We start from the raw sequence: 17,955 nt of genomic DNA, 5'->3' as shown, positions 1-17,955 counted from the left end.
TAATTAAGATAAATTCAGATACTTCATTTCCAGCTTCCATGTATACAAAAGACTCCATGACAGGATCTATCCTACTCTATTAGGCATGATGGGTTTAAGAAAACTCCATGAACCCACCTCCACAAAATAGAAGCTGCAAAAATTGGCACTAAAATGCCAATAACTTTCACACTAACTGATATATAGATCTAGACATGTGATTTTGGCAGGTTGTTCATCATCTGCAACACAGGAAGATCAGTAACCTCATTGGCCAATCTGGCATCATGCCATGCGTGGACATAAGCATGAGGCTTCTTGAGCCACCCATCTAGGTATCCTTTGCAATAAGCCTTTTCTTTTTCCTTGTTCGCCATTGCTGTGCTCTCCACCATTTCTATCCTCTCAGCCTTGGCTACCTTTTTCCTCAATTCCAAGGCGTTTTCCTTTTCCTTGTTCGCTGTTGCTATCCTCTCTGCCATTTCAATCCTTTCAGCCTCCCAGACCTTGTTCCCTAATTCCAAGCTGCTTCGGTAGGTATCCCGTTCCTGGGAAGTCTTCTCCAACTCAGCTTCGCTCTTAGACAAGTTTTTCAGGACCTCCTTTAGCTCTGCTCCAAAGTTATTAAACTCCTTATTAAGTCTCTCAGCCAGAGCTTTCTTTTCATCCTCCCACTCCTTCTTCCCTAATTCCAAGCTGTTTCGGTAGCCATCCCGTTCCCGGGAAGTCTGTTCCAACTCAGCCTTGCTCTTGGACAAGCTTTCCAGAACATCCTTTAGCTCTGCTGCAAAGTTACTAAACTCCTTATCAAGTCTCTCAGTCAATGCTTTCTTCTCAGCCTCCAACACCTTCTTGCCTAACTCGAACTCAGCCAGAGCCCTAGACCTGTCATTGTGGACCTCCTTTAGCTCTGCTCTCAAGTTATTCAGCTCGTTCAAGGCCATATCTCTCTCCTTCAAAGCTTGATCGTACTCCTCCCTCGAGACTTCCCTACCATTGGCCTCATTCCGGTCCACCAGAGCAGGGTTATCGGCACCATTCTGCACGCAATGATTTAAGACAAGGAAAAGTACAAACCCAAATTAAAACTACATTACACATACTAAATAAAATATGAACCTAGCGATACATATTTTGCATCTACCAGAGCAGTTGCCTCTTCATCTTGGGGCATCTCAGACTCGGACCTTGTCTCTTCATCTTGGGACTTGGCAGGTTCGGAGTCTTCCTCTTCCTCTTGAGGCAGCATCTCAGAGTCAGAGCTAGCCTCTTCATCTTGGGACTTCTCAGACTCCTCTTCATCAGTGGAATCGGCGCCATTCTGCAAGCAATGATTTAACACAAGTGCAAGTGCATACCCAAATTAAAACTACACAACAAAAACTAAATAAAATATGAACCGAGTGATACATATTTTGCATCTACCACAGTAATTTCTTCTTCATCTTGGGGCATCTCAGACTCGGACCTTGTCTCTTCATCTTGGGCCATCTCAGGTTCGGGGTCTTCCTCTTCCTCTTGGGACTTGTCAGACTCACAACTGCTGCTTGGAATATCCACCACAGTGGGAGACCTCTTCGGCGGTATCGTACCACTCTTCTAGGATTTCAAATAAAATGGAACACTTCAGTGAGGACTTTTAACAAACACCAGGCGTGCAAGAAAAACACAACCCAGTTTGGAAATGCCCAGGAGAGAAGATCAAGAACTCACCGGAGTAGTACAGAAGCAGGCACGGAACCAGGAATTAAATTTGAGGTGTGCTAAATTTACCTTATGCTAGCAAGAAAAATTATTCTAAAAAATTTGACAGAGTTTACTTTGTTTTGATGGAATATCTCAATTGCATAACACTTGTCAAAATATGATCCACAAGATGCATTTTGTCACCCAAATCTAACAATAGAAAATTGAAACAATTCAAAGTTAAATATTCAATGTCAATACAAATTCAACTACTTAAGTTGTGCTCTTCGGTTACCTGAAGCATAAAACTCATCTATAACCGAATTTGAATCAATAGTATCAACAATTTCTCTCTCAATATGCACTGTCATTAAATCTGCAAGAAAATCATCACTCATCTTGCTTCGAAGTCGGTTCTTAATGAGCTTCATGGCTGAAAATGCTCTCTCTGTTGTAGCCGTAGAAACAGGAAGAGTCATCACTAGACGGACTAGTCTCTCAATCAACAAGAATGGTGTCCTTGTGTTAACAAATTCTTGACATAACTCAGAAAGGGTGCATAAATCTTGAAATTCTGAAAGTTCAGAGAATTGATATTCAAAATGCTCCAACTGGTCTCTTAGATCATTCAAATCAGGCACATCATGAGGATAAAATTTCTCAGCCAAACAACATATTTTGTCAATGTCAAATGATTGAAAATCAAATCGAGGATCCAATGCAGAACTAAGAATCAAGAGTTCTCTTGTTTGCTCATTGAATCTACTGTTTAGTTCCATCAATTGAAAATCAATTACAGCATTGAATATTTCAACACGATAATAATGCTCAATAGTGATACAATTTTGTTGTTGAGAAAGACGACCCGTACCTTCCATATGGCGAGCACTAAAATCTGGAGCATCAATTGTATGTGCGTCACAAAACGATACAACACTAGCAAAGAAATCAACCCAACCATTTTCTCTCAACTTTTGAAGACGACCCTTCGTACTAGAAACTAGATTCATAGCATTTATGATCTCTTGAGACTGTTCTTGCAGTGACTTACAAAGAGCATTTGTGATTCCCATAGTTTTGTCCAACAACAATAAGCAAAACACAAAGTCAAATGATCTTAGAGCTTTAGAAGCACCTAAAGCCTCTCCACGTATTTTTCCATTGAGTCCATTATCTATCATGTTTTTCAAAACTGAACTAGTTGAGTTATACAATTTCATCAAGTTCTTGATAGAATAATACCTTGAACTCCACCTTGTAGCTCCAGCTCTTTGTAAATTGCATGTCTGATTAGCTCCTTTTCCAGTTTCAAGTTCCCCAGCAGCAATTTGTTCCACAACTTCAACTTGTTGAATAGATTTTAACTCAGAAACACGCTTAGCAGATGAGTCAACAACATTAATGATACTAGTCAGCATTTGAAAGAATAAATAGACAACACCCACATCTTTAGCTGCAGCATTTAAAGCTAGTTGTAGGCGATGAGCAAAACAATGTACATAGTATGCATATGGACACTTTTGCAAAAATAGTGCTTGCAACCCATTCCACTCACCACGCATGTTGCTAGCACCATCATATCCTTGACCACGCAAATTTTCAACTTGAAGATTGTATTCAGTAAGAACATTGTCTATCTTACTCTTAAGAGTTGCAGCACAAGTATCGCTAACACTTACAACATGGAAGAATCGTTCACGAACAAACCCATGAGAATCAACAAATCTCAAGATAATTGCCATTTGTTCCTTCTTTGATTCATCAAGTGCTTCATCAACAAGCAGACAAAACTTAGCCTCCCCAACCTCTTCACGAATTTTTCTTCTAACTCTATTGGCAAGAATACTCAGAATTTCTTTTTGAATCTTTGGTGAAGTATAAGTAGCATTTCGAGGGGCATTTTCTAAGGTGACTTTTGCAACTTCCTCATTCATTCTCCCATAGGAATCCACTATCTCAACAACATTTCCACGATTAGATGACTCAGCAGATTCATCATCACCTCTAAATGCAAGTGCTTGCTTTGCTAACAATCTTACAGCCTCTATAGTAGCCTTGAGCCGCAACCGATTTTGCTGTATCAATTCTGGCGGTTGTGGATTCATGACTTTATCAATATGTCTACACACATGTTTTAAGCCCAACATATCTTGCATAGACTTGTGATGTGGGGAGCCGGTCTTCCCTACATGTTTTTTAAAGCAACATTGAACACCACCGATCCTTCTCCAATTGTCAAACCCATAAGAAGTGAACAAAGAATGCCTCGAAGGATCGCTATCAAAAAGAAAGCATGGAAAACAAAATGCCTTATCATTCTCATCAGAGTACTCAAGCCAATGATATTTTTCAAACCACATCCCATTAAATCTGCGATCTTGATCTCCACAAAGATGAGTTGGATACTCTTCTAATTTTGGTTGATAAGGACCATAAAGTATATATTTTCTTCGAACTTCATCACGCTCATTAATAGGATATGACGAGATTGCAGGGCGTTTTCCCGGATCACGTTCAATGTGATTAACATCAATTTCATGAGACTCAACTCGTACAGAACAAGAAGGTTCTTCCACAACCGAACTTGGAATATCACCCATAACAACATCATTTTTCAGAAAATATGAATTTACTTTCTTCTGAACTTTTCGTGGCTTAGGATTTTAAGGTTGATCTGTCATTAAAAACAAAACCTAGAAAAAAGAAAACATGAAAACAACCAATCTTAAGTTGCTGCTTGCTGGCCATGTATAAATTACAAACTTAAGTCAAACTCAAATATACAAGGACCACATCCCTCCCCACCAGGCCATCACATCCCTCCCCACCACAAGGGAAAACAAATTTAACTTACTCAAAAGCTAAAAAACACCCAAACAAAAGTATAATCAACTCAACACAATAAAGAAATTGCCACTATCATGAGCAATTGGGTATTTGGGTATTAATAATACAAATTCAATATCTTTTTCTACAAATCAATAGATTTGATTGCTTACATCAAGAAATCTAGAAATAACCAAATTCTAACCTAAATTACATTCTAATTTCGTCAAAAAAAATTATTATAGAAGAGAAGTTAAAGTGTAATACCTGAATAAAGTTGAGAGATGAGACTCGTGAGAGCAGATTATTAAAGAGAGCAGATAAGAGTGACTTGGTAGAGAGAGGTGAGAGTCTGCTTGAGAAATGCAGAACAGAGAAATGGAGAAAAGGAGGTCTGGACGAGAGGACGGAGAGGATAGAGAAAGGGAGAAAAGGAGAGACTTGTGTGCTAGTTGGTACATACATTAATTATATATGTTGACTTTTTTTTTTTTTTTAAAGGGTACCATGACTTGTCTGTTAGTATACATATACTAATTTTTTTCTCCCCAAAATCTTGAGGTGTGCTGCAGCACACCCCAGCACACCCCTAGGTCCGTGCCTGACAGAAGCGCTTCGTAGGGGGATATATTTCACCGGTTGTTAGACGAGTATCTTCCCCGGTACGACCCATTTCTTCTTCGCAATGACAAATGATGCAGAGACAATCTGAAACCACAAAGCAAGAATCAAACCATTAGAAATCAATGTATGAATCCGAACCCAGTAACTAAGAAGAAAGGGAAAGAAATTAGCCGCCTTCCTTACCCTAAATAAATAACTTGGGAGGGATTTGGCAACCCTCTGTGTAATTTGACTGAGTGTAGCTATCGAAGTGGCTTTTTCCTATTCCTCTTGTTTCCCACTCCAACCGTTTCAGTTCCTCTCCAAATGTCTTTCAATGCAAGAAAAAATAAGAAATATTAGCTTCTATGGGCTCAGTCGGGCTGTTGGTATGGGCTCCTAATTTTTGGTCATTCAGTTATCTTGGTGGATTTTTAGCTTTTATGTTCGACATATGTGTTTACATGAAGAAAAATATACATGGTCGATCGTATTATTAGTTATATTGACGGAAGATTTATCTCTATTCAACATAACATGGTCGGTCATACATTAGTTATATCTTTCACAGTTTCACTGTCTAGGTTACATTCGGTGCTTCATTTGATTTAGTCTTGCATCCCGTTATGTTCTTGCTAGGTTTATTTTTATTAGAAAGTATATGGAAATAATGTGATAACATTAATTCATTTCTCATGGAGGCTTTTATAATACTAGATGGATGTACAAGTTAAATAAGTAATTAATACAGAAATTAAAAGTAGATTAATACAATGAACCTGTTGAATGTAAAAAATAATAACAATAATAATAATGGGTAAAGCTATGGTATGTTAACATTTCTCATACATCAACTATTTTTACCCCTATAAGGACTCATATTATCACTTTGAGGACTAATATTACTATTTTCATGACTCATATGGTAAACTAAGAAAATTTACCACTTTAAGAACTCATGTTACCACTTTGAGAACTAATATTACTATTTTGAGGACTCATGTGGTAATTAAGTGTACATACCACCTATATCACATACCGCCAAGCATAAGCAACGACCTCTTAGGTAGGCCCTGCGACATGGCTAGTCCCGCCTATGACATGCATCCGGTAGTCCGACACCCGAGCTACCTCGCTATGGTGGAGGTCGGCCGATACCTCGTAGGGAGGCCACCCTCCCATGCTCTCCAAGAAGCTTCAAGAGAAGCAATATGTATGTTGTATCCCACATTGGAAATATAGAATAGAATGGGACTTCCTTTAGCTATAAAGGGAAGTCCTCCCCTTATTGGATGGGAGAGATCCATGATCCCTACACTTGTATTACTACAAAGGCTCTTTGGCCTCACTACTTGTTTGGACCCAAAATGAGCGTTTTGACCTGACAAGGCACGTCTTAGAGAAATTGAGCCAATCTCAGTGGCTCAAGCTATATATTGTCGACAAGTTCGAAATATATATTTAGAGGCTAAATAAAGCCTACTATGGAAGCATGGAAGCATGGAAGCATGAAAGCATGAAAAGTCAACTTTAGCACATTTTCCTATTTCGGCTAGGAGAAACCGAGCTAAACAAGGAAGGAGAGGCGGAAGACTAACCAAACAAAATTGAAATGAGCTGAAACCTTTCAGATTAAATCTAGAAAGCCCAAGGATCATTTCTTATGAAGAGTGCCAGAGCTAAAAGTGAGTGGAAGGCCTTCAAACAATCAGTCCAATTTCCTTGTCTAGAAAGGCTTGGAAACTGGACCTGTAAGAGGTCCAGCAGCGTTTTCGGCCCAACCACTATATGAAAAGCTCTGAAAATTTATCAGGGTGATCTACACTCATAGTGGAACATTTCTTATGAAGAAGTCATGGTCAGAAAATGAGTTCTTGATGGAGATAAGATTGAAGGAATTTCCTTGTCTAGAAAGGCTTGGAAACTGGACCTGTAAGAGGTCCGGCAGCGTTTTCGGCCCAACCACTATATGAAAAGCTCTGAAAATTTATCAGGGTGATCTACACTCATAGTGGAACATTTCTTATGAAGAAGTCATGGTCATAAAATGAGTGCTTGATGGAGATAAGATTGAAGGAATTTCCTTGTCTAGAAAGGCTTGGAAACTGGACCTGTAAGAGGTCCGGCAGCGTTTTCGGCCCAACCACTATATGAAAAGCTCTGAAAATTTATCTGGGTGATCTAAACTCATAGTGGAACATTTCTTATGAAGAAGTCACGGTCAACAATTGAGTGCTTGATGGAGATAAAATTGAAGGAATAAAGGAGCAGAAAGTGGTTCCTTATCTCCAAAATTCATCATTTCTTATCTTCAATTATGCCTTCTTATCTCCTTATCTCCGAAATTCATCATGCTTGATCTTCAATTATGCTTCCTTATCTCTAAAATTCATCATTTCTTATCTCCAATTAATGCTCCACTATCATTTGTTTAATGCTAAACACCTTGGCATGGTAGCCTATAAATAGAGGTTACAATTCACTCTTCAAACCACACAATTCACAACAACAATCTCTAAGATTATCAAAGCCTCTCTAGAGCAGCCCTCTCCTTCTCTTACCGGTAGTCATACTTCAGTCCTAGTCTCCTCACTAGCCGATTGTTAGTGCTACCAAACCTTCCAGCCAAGCTAAAGTCACGCTTTAGCAAGTTCTCCTCACTTCCTAGTAGTTCTCGCTCTGCTCGATCTACAACATCGAGTATCGATTGTGATTTTCAAGAAGCTCAGCAAAAGTCCTCGCCACGAGGCACAAAGAATCCCACGACGAGGTTGGTGCTCTCCTCGTCCACAATCACTTAAAAGAAGTCAGGTCAAAGGACACCCCCGACGACCGCACCCGAACGGTGCTGGCACGCCCGCGCAGAAAAGAGACTGTTGACCAGCTGCAGCAAAATTGGAGCCAAACACTACTAGTGGAATCTCTAAGTAGACGTAGCCTTGCCTCAAGGGCAAGGTGAACCACTATACATGCTTGTCTCTCTCTCTCTCTCTCTTCCTTCCATGATCTATGCTTGGTTCCCGTTCCGTATTCTGACACAGAAACACTAAGAAAATTTACCACTTTAAGAACTCATGTTACTATTTTGAGGACTAATATTACTATTTTGAGGACTCATTTTACCACTTTTAAGACAATTGTATGCATGTTATACGTTAACACATTGTAGAATTTTCCTAATAATAATACTCATATGGGACACCCAATAATCATGTCGTTTTAAAAAACCGAGAACTCTCTCCCTAGCGCTGCGAGAGAGCACCAAACCCACCAGTTTGTTCCCTGTCCGGCGGCGGCTGTCGATGGCGCCGTCTTCGGCCGCATTGTCTTTTGCTGGCTGCCAGACGGGCACTTTAATGCCCTGGGTTGTGGTCGGGAGAGGAGGTGGCTATGGCTTGTGGTTTGGCGACCTGGTTTTGACAGCAAATGTGGGCGCATTTTCTGGGCGTCTGTGGTAGTTCTTCTGTGCAGGGATGGCGATTCGGCGATGGCGAGGCTTGCGGCGATCGGGGCTGGGCGCTGGATCTACAGTGGCTTGGCGCTCAAGGCGGTGCTGGCTTGTAACGAAGCTTGACGGAGCGGCTCATGGCGGGGCTGGTTCACGGCGGGGATCGTGGCAAGCTTGGATAGTGGCGAGGCGGCTGTAGGCGTGGTGGAAGGGTGACTGGGCTTGGGTCAACCTGGCTTGCTGGACCTTGAGTTGGGCCTTCTCTGTTGGGCTGCCCATTGGGCTTTTATTTAGGCTAGGGTTGTTTAGCCCTAAGCCTTTTCTATGTTTTTAGTTTTGTCTATTTACAATAAGGTTCCATTTTCAAGGACAATTTAGGCACCTTTGTGCATTTAGTTTTCTGCATTTGGTCTGGTCCTGTCAGCTTAATTCTCAGTGGATCTAGGTGTACACCAATTGAGGTCTTTAGGCAGCTAGGTTTATTGGCTAAAGAGTTAGGTTGGGAGGACCGGATCTTTCTAGTGCCTCCGGCGTAGTACCAAAAGGGGATTCCCGCTAGTCTACGTATTGATGGTACAATGAGTTGGTCTATTTTCTATGTACCATTGTGGGTACTACCACTATCTTCTTGTCTGTAAATGGCAGCGGAAGGGTATGTAATGACCTATTCTGGCTTTTGATGAATATATATTCACCTACTGGATCCATTATAAAAAAAAAAAAAAAAAAAAAAAAAAAAATAATAATAATAATACTCATATACTCTCTATCTCCAACTCCACCTACTATTATGCTTTTTTTTTTTTTTAATAAATGTTTGTTTGTTTGTTTGTTTTTTTTTTTAAGGGACTATTATATGCATGTTTTACCCACCAGAAACCATTCAATAACTTTCTCCAGTGTAGGACCCTAATTTGTGTGATCTACCGCCAAGTCTACTCTCAATTTGGATACCTTCGTCATTAATATTGTATTCCTAAACATTTAAATCAATTTTGAGGTTATTTACCAAAACAAAATAAAACTTGGTACTGAAAAACAATAACAAGGCATACAAGGTCATTTCATATAAGCTTGAGCTTAGAGTCATAGTTTCATTGTGTGAATAAAATCCCTCTTGGGTCTTTGTATAAACAAGCAAGAGGCTCAACAGTGTGTAAATGACAGGATTCATCCTACTCTATTAGGCAGAATGGGTTAGAAAAAACGAAAACTCCATGAACCCTTGTCCACAAAATAGAACCTGCAAAATTGACACTAAAATGCTAATAAGATTAGCACTGACTAACTCTTCGATATATAGGAGTATGACATGGAGCCTCTACACTTGTGATTTTGGCAATTTTCTCATCATCTGCAAGACACAATGATCAGTAACCTCATCGGCCAATTTGGCCTCATGCCATGCGAGGACATATGCATGAGGCTTTTTGAACCATCCATCCAGGTACCCTTTGCAATAGGCATTTTCCTTTTCCTTGTTTGCCATTTCTATCTTCTCCGCCATTTCCATCCTCTCGGCCTCCAAAACCTTCTTCCCTAATTCCAAGATGTCCTGTTCCTTGGAAGTCTGCTCCAGCTCAGCCCGGCTATTGGAGAAGTTTTCAAGGACCTTGTTGAGCTCTGTTCCAAAGATATTGAACTCCTTATCAAGTATCTTAGTCAATGCTTTCTTCTCAGCGTCCCAAGCCTTCTTGCCCGACTCGAACTCAGCCTGGGCCTTGGACAAGCTGTTTTGAACCTCCATCAGCTCTGCTCCCAGATTGTCCAGCTTGTTCAAGGCCGAATCTCGCTCCTCCAAAGCTTGACTGTACTCTTTCGTTAAAACTTCTCTGACAGTTGCATCATACCGGTCCACCAGAGCAGTCGAGCAGGACCCAACCTGCACGCAACAATTCGACACAGACGCAAGTGCATACCCAATTCAAAACTCAACTCAAACCAAAATACCAATAGAAAATAAAATGTAAAGTGAATCATACAAAGGTACTTAGTTACTTACAGAAGCATAAAGTAGGGAAAGCCCAGCTGTGAGGTCTGTGTTAGAGAATTTGTCAAGGTTGGGCAGAACCAGAGCAGTTGCTTCTTCATCTTGGGAAATCTCAGAGCTGGTGCTTGGATTATCCAGCAGAGGCCTCTTTACTGATTTCCTACCACGCTTTTGAGGAGTTCAAAAAATCAATACATAAAGAAGACACTCTAAGATTCGTTCTATGAGGAATTTTAACAAACACCAGGCGTGCAACAAAAACACAACCCAGCTTGGAAATTCCAGAACAAAGAAAACACTCACCGGAGGAGCAGTACTATGGTGCCGCTTAAGGGGAGCACCATCAACGGTTGATCTACGAGCAATTTCCTTGGTACGTCCCATTTCTTCACAATCACAGATGATGCAGAAAACCCAATTAAACAATCTAAAACCACAAAAGCGATAATTGAAAAATCACAAGGTTATACATTAATGTATAAATCTAAACCAACTAAATTAAAAGGGGAGAGTGGAATGAAGCTAGGAAGCATACATAGAGCTTTTGTCCTTAAAGATCGGAGAAAGCAGGAGAGCTGCTTTAACAAAGCGTTGCTCTTGTTGCATGCGGTGGGTTTCCTTTTTTAGTACAGGCTTTGCTTCCCGCTGTTTTGTGCTGCTCCGTTTTGGCACCTTTAACGTTTGGCCATTTCCGCTTTCATCATTTCCTTTTTCTATTTATCTTATGTTTCAAAAATGTTTTTATTTTTTGTTTTTTTACTAAATACAAAATTATTCTTTACAACACCAATTAGTTTTATAACAAATTACATATAAGTTATTGACAAAAGATGACTTAACAAATACATCCTCTAAAGATTAAATTAAACATATAAGGATTAAATCTTACAAATAAGGACAATGTGTTCTCCACTTGCCACATGTCATGAGTTAATTTACTTTTTTACCCTTAACTATTTCTTTTGACTTATAATCCCTTTATAAGGATCAAATCTTACAAATAAGGACAATTGCTCTCCACTTGCCACATATCATGAGTTAATTTACTTTTTTACCCTTAATTACTTCTTTTGACTTCAAATCCCCTTATGTTACTTTTTTTTCTTTTTCTTTTTTCTGAGAATAATCCGTTTATGTTACTTTTTTTTTTTCTTTGAGAATAATCTCTTTATGTTACTTCACAAAACCTCACTCTCCTACTACTCTCATCTCATCATCTAATCCTGCTACTACACTCGTCCAATTCTGCTACTGCACTCATACTCGTCCAATTCTGCTACTCGTTTTCTGCTACTGCACTCATCATCACCTAATCCTGCTACTACACTCGTCCAATCCTACTACTGCACTCATACTCGTCCAGTTCTGCTACTGCACTCGTCATCGCCTAATCCTGCTACTGCACTCGTCCAATCCTGCTACTGCACTCATACTCGTCCAGTTTTGCTACTACACTTGTACTCGTGTTTTGCTACTGCACTCGTCCAATCCTGCTACTGCACTCATACTCGTTCAGTTCTGCTACTACAGTTGTACTCGTGTTCTGCTACTGCACTCGTCATCACCTAATCCTGCTACTGCACTTGTATCCTGCTACTGCACTCGTCCAATCCTGCTACTGCACTCATACTCGTTCAGTTCTGCTACTACAGTTGTACTCGTGTTCTGCTACTGCACTCGTCATCACCTAATCCTGCTACTGCACTTGTATCCTGCTACTGCACTCGTCCAATCCTGCTACTGCACTCATACTCGTTCAGTTCTGCTACTACAGTTGTACTCGTGTTCTGCTACTGCACTCGTCATCACCTAATCCTGCTACTGCACTTGTATCCTGCTACTGCACTTGTCCAATCCTGCTACTGCACTCATACTCGTTCAGTTCTGCTACTACAGTTGTACTCGTGTTCTGCTACTGCACTCGTCATCACATAATCCTGCTACTGCACTTGTATCCTGCTACTGCACTCGTCCAACCTCGCTACTGCACTCATACTTGTCCAGTTCTGCTACGGTACTTGTACTCGTGTTCTGCTACTGCACTTGTCATCGTCTAATCCTACTACTGCACTCTTCATCATCTAATCCTGCTACTGCACACATACTTGTCTAGTTTTGCTATTGCATTCTTCCTAATCTTGATTTAAGAGTTTGCTAATAAAGGACGTGAGAAGACGAGTTTGTGGGAATTTTCGGAGAATTTTTCGGATACCCAAACTAATTTTTATGTATTTTAGTAGTTTTAGTATTAAAGAAATTATTTCAGAAAAAAAAAAAAAAAAAAATTCTGGCCCGATCTGGTCCGTGTATTATCTCCATAGCTTGATATCAACCGTTGAGATCAAGAATATAGTGGCTGGAATAGGATCGAGCACACCAGATTTTACCAGAAGCTTCAAGCTTCTTCGACCCCGATCGACGACCCACGACCCGAATCAAGATCCGACCTGAATTCTTCGCTCCGACCACCTCCGGCCTGGAAACCTATCGTGTTTGGTTCTTCACACCGTCGCCGTCAAGCTTGTGGTTGTGCTTCGTCTGATCGTGCACCGTGGACGGAGTACGAACGAAAGAGTATAGCAGCTCTGGCGGGTTTTGCATTTTCCAGATCTTCGACTTGGACTCGCCGATATCTGACGTGAGATCGACCACTGGCACCAGAGCTGTGGCAGTGTCCGGAGTTAGACGAGGTGACGTTGAACAGATCTCTGATCTCTTCCTCGAAGCCTTTCTGATGAGAGATGAGAGATGAGAGATGAGAGATGAGAGAAGTTTTAGTCTGATAATGGCATTGTAGTAATTTTAATGAAAAATTGTATTAATTCGTAATTATACATGAAATTTCAGAGGTTAAGTCTATTCCATTCTCTTTGGGCTTGGGCTTTGTGTCCTTAATTGTATAAATCTAATACAAGATGGGGTTTCTGTTTTTGTAAATTTGGTCTATTACTTATATGTAATTTTCTATTAGTTTTATGGCATAAGTCTCTCATTTGTAAATGCAGTTGCCGATGTAATAAAAATAGGGTCTTTGACCCAAAACACCAAAATTGGCTAAAAATTATCTCACTTACCCCAACAACAAATTTTTATTCTCACCCACCATGTTTAAAGCAGAATGATAGTTTTGCCCCTGATGTAATTAATTAATTACAACCTGCCACTTTCTCTCTCCCCCCTACAAATCCCCCATATGCGCTCTCTCTCTCCCACCGCGCCGTTGTCGCTGCCGCCCTCCACAACTGCTTCAGCAACTTCAATGACACCGTCGACCAGATTTGCAACTCACTCTGGCAGATGAAGAGCCTCAGTTCGGGTCCCGACCGGAGACGGCGGCGACACTGCGAGACTGAGTAACGTTGACGATGCCCGAATTGGTAGCCTCTTCTGTGAAGGATTTTAGAGAGTTGCATGCTTTTTCTTTTTTTTTGGTTGGTAAAATGGTGGCAGAAGGCCTATAAGGAAAGGAAAAAGAAAAAAAATGTTTTATTGGGGCAATTGGGGGCAATAGACGTTTTGAATTGATGTAATCTCCTCGTTTTTTTTTCTTTAATCAAAGTTTTATCTGTCTAAATTTAAAGAGATTAGTTCTCATTCCGGCGATTGAAAGTTCTATTGGGGGGTAATAGAAGTCTATTGAGGGGCAATAGACGTTTTGAATTGATGTAATCTCATCGTTTTTTTTTCTTTAATCAAAGTTTATTTGTCTAAATCTAAGGAGATTAATTCTCATTCCGACGACCGAAAGTTCTATTGGAGGGCAATAGAGGTTTATTGGGGTCAATAAACCTTTTCGGCGATCTATGAGATCTCTGACGACCTCTTTGGGGACATGCATCCGGCGAGGTTTTTAGATAAATCCAGTGGCGGCGGCTGGTGACGGGACTCCGGCGAAGTCTTCTATGGTGTCTCTCTATTCCATTCTGTCTCTCTCTCTCTCTCTCTCTCTCTATGTAACAAAGGGGAGGGTAAAATAGTCTCAAAAACAAAAACAAAAAAAAAAAACATAATTGGGTATTAGGGAAGACCTTATTAGAGTTTTCATGGGTAATTGGGGATTAAAAAAACTTAATGGGGTAAGTGGGAAAAAATCCCTAGAATTAGAGTAAATGGACAAAAACCCATAAAAATAACATTTATTTTTGTAAATGATTATGAAAGAGCATACAAGAATTAGTGATTAAGACTGATTTATGTAAAAATAGTTCTTATAATAAGATGGTTCAAATCACATAATCAAAATGTAAATTTTGGCTAATGTATCATAATGTATTGATGTTTTGTTTTTACTATAACACTTCTAGCGATATGTCCCACGTTGTATCATAACGTTTTACGTCTAAATCTCAAACTTCTTATTTGAGAACAGATCAATAATAAAAAAGAATCAACTTTAGTAATAAATATTGTTGCTCAAGCATATATATAGTCTGATTGAAGTAGATTAAGCATTTCATAAGCGTCAACTTGATGATGCCTAGAAAATGAAGATTTTGGTCGCGGCTATGTATAATGTAATACCAATATCGACGAAATAAGCTTGGTCTCTCTAACTTTTGTTTTCATTGATTTGTTTTTTCTCTTTATGCGAGTTACATTTTTTGAATTTGGTGTCATTCATTTTGTTTTCCAAAGGTTTGGCTTTTGTGCCACCCTATTAAAAAAAAAATTGTAAGGTCTAGAGCGATATCTTTAGTTAAACTGGAAGCATGATTTTGTTTCAAAGAACAAAAAAGAAAGAGAAGAATGTTTTTCATGTTAAAAGAAAAAAAATAACACACACAACTAAAAATAAGGAAGGGTATTGGTAACATCACCCATCATCCGTCACTGGTCTTCGTGACTCTAGCACAAAGGAGGCAGTGAGGCACACACATACACAGTGTGGCAGATTCAGGATATAAAATTGAGGTGGACTAATTTAATCATCGATATAATTTTCTTTTTCCCGATAGTACTTCTAAAAATATACACTAAAAATTAAATAAGAAAAACAATTTAGAAATTCTTTTAAAGAACCACTAATGGAAGTGTAGAACTAAAAAAACAGAAACATTTTATATTTTTTGAAAAGTAGAAAATTGGCAACGCAAGAAAAGAAAATATAGAAAATATTGTAACCAAGGAAGGAAGGGAGAAGAAAATGGGAAAAAAAGAAAAAGAAAAAAAAGAATGAAGAATGAAGAAAGTAATAATGTAACCAAATTAAGAAGAAATGAAGAAGAAGTGCGCGATAGGTCAGTTGGTTATGCAGCCGTATGATACACTCCACAAACCCTAATTTACGGACCCTCCTCTTTGCTCGCATTCAGAACCAACTCCTTCGGAATCGGCTTGACCCAAAATCCGGTCTTCATTTCCTGACCTTGTGGACGCGGAGGTCTTCATTTCCTGACCTTGTGGACGCGGTTTCCGAGGGTTTGTGTGGCTCAATCTCTGTATAAAGCTTTCATGGGTATTCGCAAAGGTCAGCCTCAGTTTCTCGTAGACTGATTTGGAGAGAGATGCATGGAAAAAAGTATCAATCTTTGATTCGATTTGGCAGTTTAGTTCGTTGATCGGTATTAGTTTCTTTCAGTTATTGAAAATTTGTTGTAGATCAGAGTATCTGTGGGCTGACTTTATATGCTCAAGGTTGGTCTATAGGGTTTGAGTACTTCAGACTGATCAGTTTAGTTTGCTAATTTTGTGATGAATGTGGGCTAACTTGGAAGGATTGGAGGTTGTTGATACAAGGGTTGGGGTTTATTTGAGGTTGAGATAGGTGAGGGAGAAAGGAGGTTGTGATGTCTTTCAAGAGTATACTTCAGGATAAGAAAGGCGAGTTTGGAAGCAGTTGGAGGAAACGTTTTAATCTGAAATTTAGTTATGGGATGATATCTAGGTCTCACCGGGTGGTTCAGGACACCTCGTTCAGGATTGATGCTTTGAAGCAGAGTTGTTGGGCTAACGTGCCGCCGGAGCTTTTGAGGGAGGTGTTGATGAGAATTGAGGCGTCTGATGATACATGGCCTCTGCGGAAAAATGTGGTCGCTTGTGCTGGCGTGTGCAACAATTGGAGGGAGATGATGAAAGAGATTGTGAAGTCCCCAGAAGTTTCGGGCAAGCTGACATTCCCAATCTCCTTGAAGCAGACTGGTCCCAGGGACTTCCTTCTCCAGTGTTATATAAAGCGTAGCAACCAGGCATATTATCTTTTCCTGGGCTTACATCAAGCTTCAACTGAAGATGGGAAGTTCCTTCTTGCTGCGAGAAAGCGTAGACGCCTAACATGCACAGATTACATCATCTCTCTGAATTCTGAAAACGTGTCAAAAGGGAACAGTGCCTTTGTTGGAAAGCTCAGATCAAATTTTCTGGGTACCAAATTTACAATCTATGATGCGCAACCAAGTAATACTGGAGCCAATGTCACTAAATGTCATTCCACCATGAAACAAGTGTCACCCAGAGTTCCTGCTGGCGACTATCCTGTGGGCCACATTGCTTATGAGTTGAACGTCTTGGGTTCCAGAGGTTCAAGGAGAATGAAGTGCGTACTGGATGCCATCCCTGCTCCTGCTGTTGAGCCAGGATGTGCCCCTACGCAGACTGAATTTGTCGATAGCAATTCGGATAGTATTCCATCTCTCCCTCTCTTCGGGTCAAAATCAGGTCCCGCGGTGAGTGTCCAATCTGGACAACAATCTGGTCAGAATGAAGGGATGCTGGTATTAAGGAACAAGGCACCTAGGTGGCTCGAACAACTCCAGCGCTGGTGCTTGAACTTCAATCGACGAGTAACCGAAGCTTCAGTCAAGAATTTTCAGCTGGTTGCTTCTCCAGAGAACGGAGTTGCTGCTGACCCAGAGCATGAGAATGTCATTCTCGAGTGTGGAAAAGTAGGCAAAGATGTATTCACAATGGATTACCAGTATCCAATCTCAGCCTTCCAGGCATTTGCTATTTGCATTAGCAGCATTGACTCCAAGATTGCTTGTGAATGAGTAGCAAGCAAGTTGCAATCCAGTACAGGTGTTAGGAGTCACAGTGTTTCCGCTAATAGTAGTTTTTAGTTTGTACTATGCATGATGAAAACAAGTTCGTCTCTCTTTTACGTTTAAAAAGATAAATAGATAAATAAATACTAATGACTCACACTGCTTAATATATGATACAATAGTTTCTGAAACTACATTTGAGCACCTGGATTACAAACTTGGATTACAAGGCCACCATGTACAAGAGCAAGTGAGCAACTCTAAAATCTTGTCCATTGTTCATGATTTGTAGTGGCTTTCACGTACTCCCACTTGAACTTGGCCAGCTTCAACACCTGCCAAACCGTAACGTGACAACTCTTATGTTTGCTGACAAGGTCCTTATGAAACAAGTTAACGTACACTCTCCTTCTAGAAACAGATTTTTCTCATATGTTTGCTGA

General features: G+C 40.1%; 4 protein-coding genes across 5 annotated transcripts; 1 reads left to right on the top strand and 3 right to left on the bottom strand.

The window, feature by feature from the left end:
- On the bottom strand, positions 1–1,590 carry LOC133732185 (uncharacterized). The gene is made up of 3 exons (XM_062159674.1): positions 1,405–1,590; positions 1,124–1,300; positions 1–1,019 (listed from the first exon to the last, which is right to left on the bottom strand). The coding sequence occupies exons 1-3, from the start codon at positions 1,468–1,470 to the stop codon at positions 189–191; spliced, it is 1,074 nt and encodes a 357-aa protein (XP_062015658.1). The 5' UTR covers positions 1,471–1,590; the 3' UTR covers positions 1–188.
- Positions 1,591–1,934: 344 nt separating this feature from the next.
- LOC133730408 (uncharacterized) lies at positions 1,935–4,265 on the bottom strand. The gene has a single exon (XM_062158006.1). The coding sequence runs from the start codon at positions 4,263–4,265 to the stop codon at positions 1,935–1,937; it is 2,331 nt and encodes a 776-aa protein (XP_062013990.1).
- A 5,316-nt stretch (positions 4,266–9,581) lies between these two features.
- LOC133733240 (uncharacterized) lies at positions 9,582–11,205 on the bottom strand. 2 transcript variants are annotated; one of them, XM_062160887.1, is made up of 4 exons: positions 11,068–11,205; positions 10,836–10,959; positions 10,545–10,700; positions 9,582–10,424 (listed from the first exon to the last, which is right to left on the bottom strand). In XM_062160887.1, exons 1-4 carry the CDS (start codon positions 11,136–11,138, stop codon positions 9,864–9,866), a joined length of 912 nt encoding a protein of 303 aa, XP_062016871.1. In that variant the 5' UTR covers positions 11,139–11,205; the 3' UTR covers positions 9,582–9,863. The 2 variants fall into 2 exon arrangements, with proteins under 2 accessions (XP_062016871.1, XP_062016872.1); XM_062160888.1 differs by having other exon boundaries at positions 10,836–10,918; positions 11,068–11,202.
- A 4,822-nt stretch (positions 11,206–16,027) lies between these two features.
- LOC133733549 (tubby-like F-box protein 3) lies at positions 16,028–17,668 on the top strand. Its single transcript, XM_062161177.1, has one exon. The coding sequence runs from the start codon at positions 16,319–16,321 to the stop codon at positions 17,516–17,518; it is 1,200 nt and encodes a 399-aa protein (XP_062017161.1). The 5' UTR covers positions 16,028–16,318; the 3' UTR covers positions 17,519–17,668.
- Positions 17,669–17,955: the final 287 nt, after the last annotated feature.

The sequence above is a fragment of the Rosa rugosa genome, chromosome 2 (genome assembly GCF_958449725.1).
Source record: "Rosa rugosa chromosome 2, drRosRugo1.1, whole genome shotgun sequence".
NCBI lineage: Eukaryota > Viridiplantae > Streptophyta > Magnoliopsida > Rosales > Rosaceae > Rosa > Rosa rugosa.
Note: the sequence above shows the minus strand (reverse complement) of the source record. Positions and strands in the feature narration are given on the sequence as shown.

Coding starts and splice junctions, on each gene's coding strand:
- LOC133732185 (XM_062159674.1), bottom strand. CDS start 1,470: ATGGCCCAAGATGAAGAGACAAGGTCCGAGTCTGAGATGCCCCAAGAT. Junction 1,301..1,404: donor ATGAAGAAGAAATTACTGTG/GTAGATGCAAAA, acceptor CATTGCTTGCAG/AATGGCGCCGATTCCACTGA. Junction 1,020..1,123: donor ATGAAGAGGCAACTGCTCTG/GTAGATGCAAAA, acceptor CATTGCGTGCAG/AATGGTGCCGATAACCCTGC.
- LOC133730408 (XM_062158006.1), bottom strand. CDS start 4,265: ATGGGTGATATTCCAAGTTCGGTTGTGGAAGAACCTTCTTGTTCTGTA.
- LOC133733240 (XM_062160887.1), bottom strand. CDS start 11,138: ATGCAACAAGAGCAACGCTTTGTTAAAGCAGCTCTCCTGCTTTCTCCG. Junction 10,960..11,067: donor TTTAAGGACAAAAGCTCTAT/GTATGCTTCCTA, acceptor TTGTGGTTTTAG/ATTGTTTAATTGGGTTTTCT. Junction 10,425..10,544: donor TTTCCCTACTTTATGCTTCT/GTAAGTAACTAA, acceptor TGTTGCGTGCAG/GTTGGGTCCTGCTCGACTGC.
- LOC133733549 (XM_062161177.1), top strand. CDS start 16,319: ATGTCTTTCAAGAGTATACTTCAGGATAAGAAAGGCGAGTTTGGAAGC.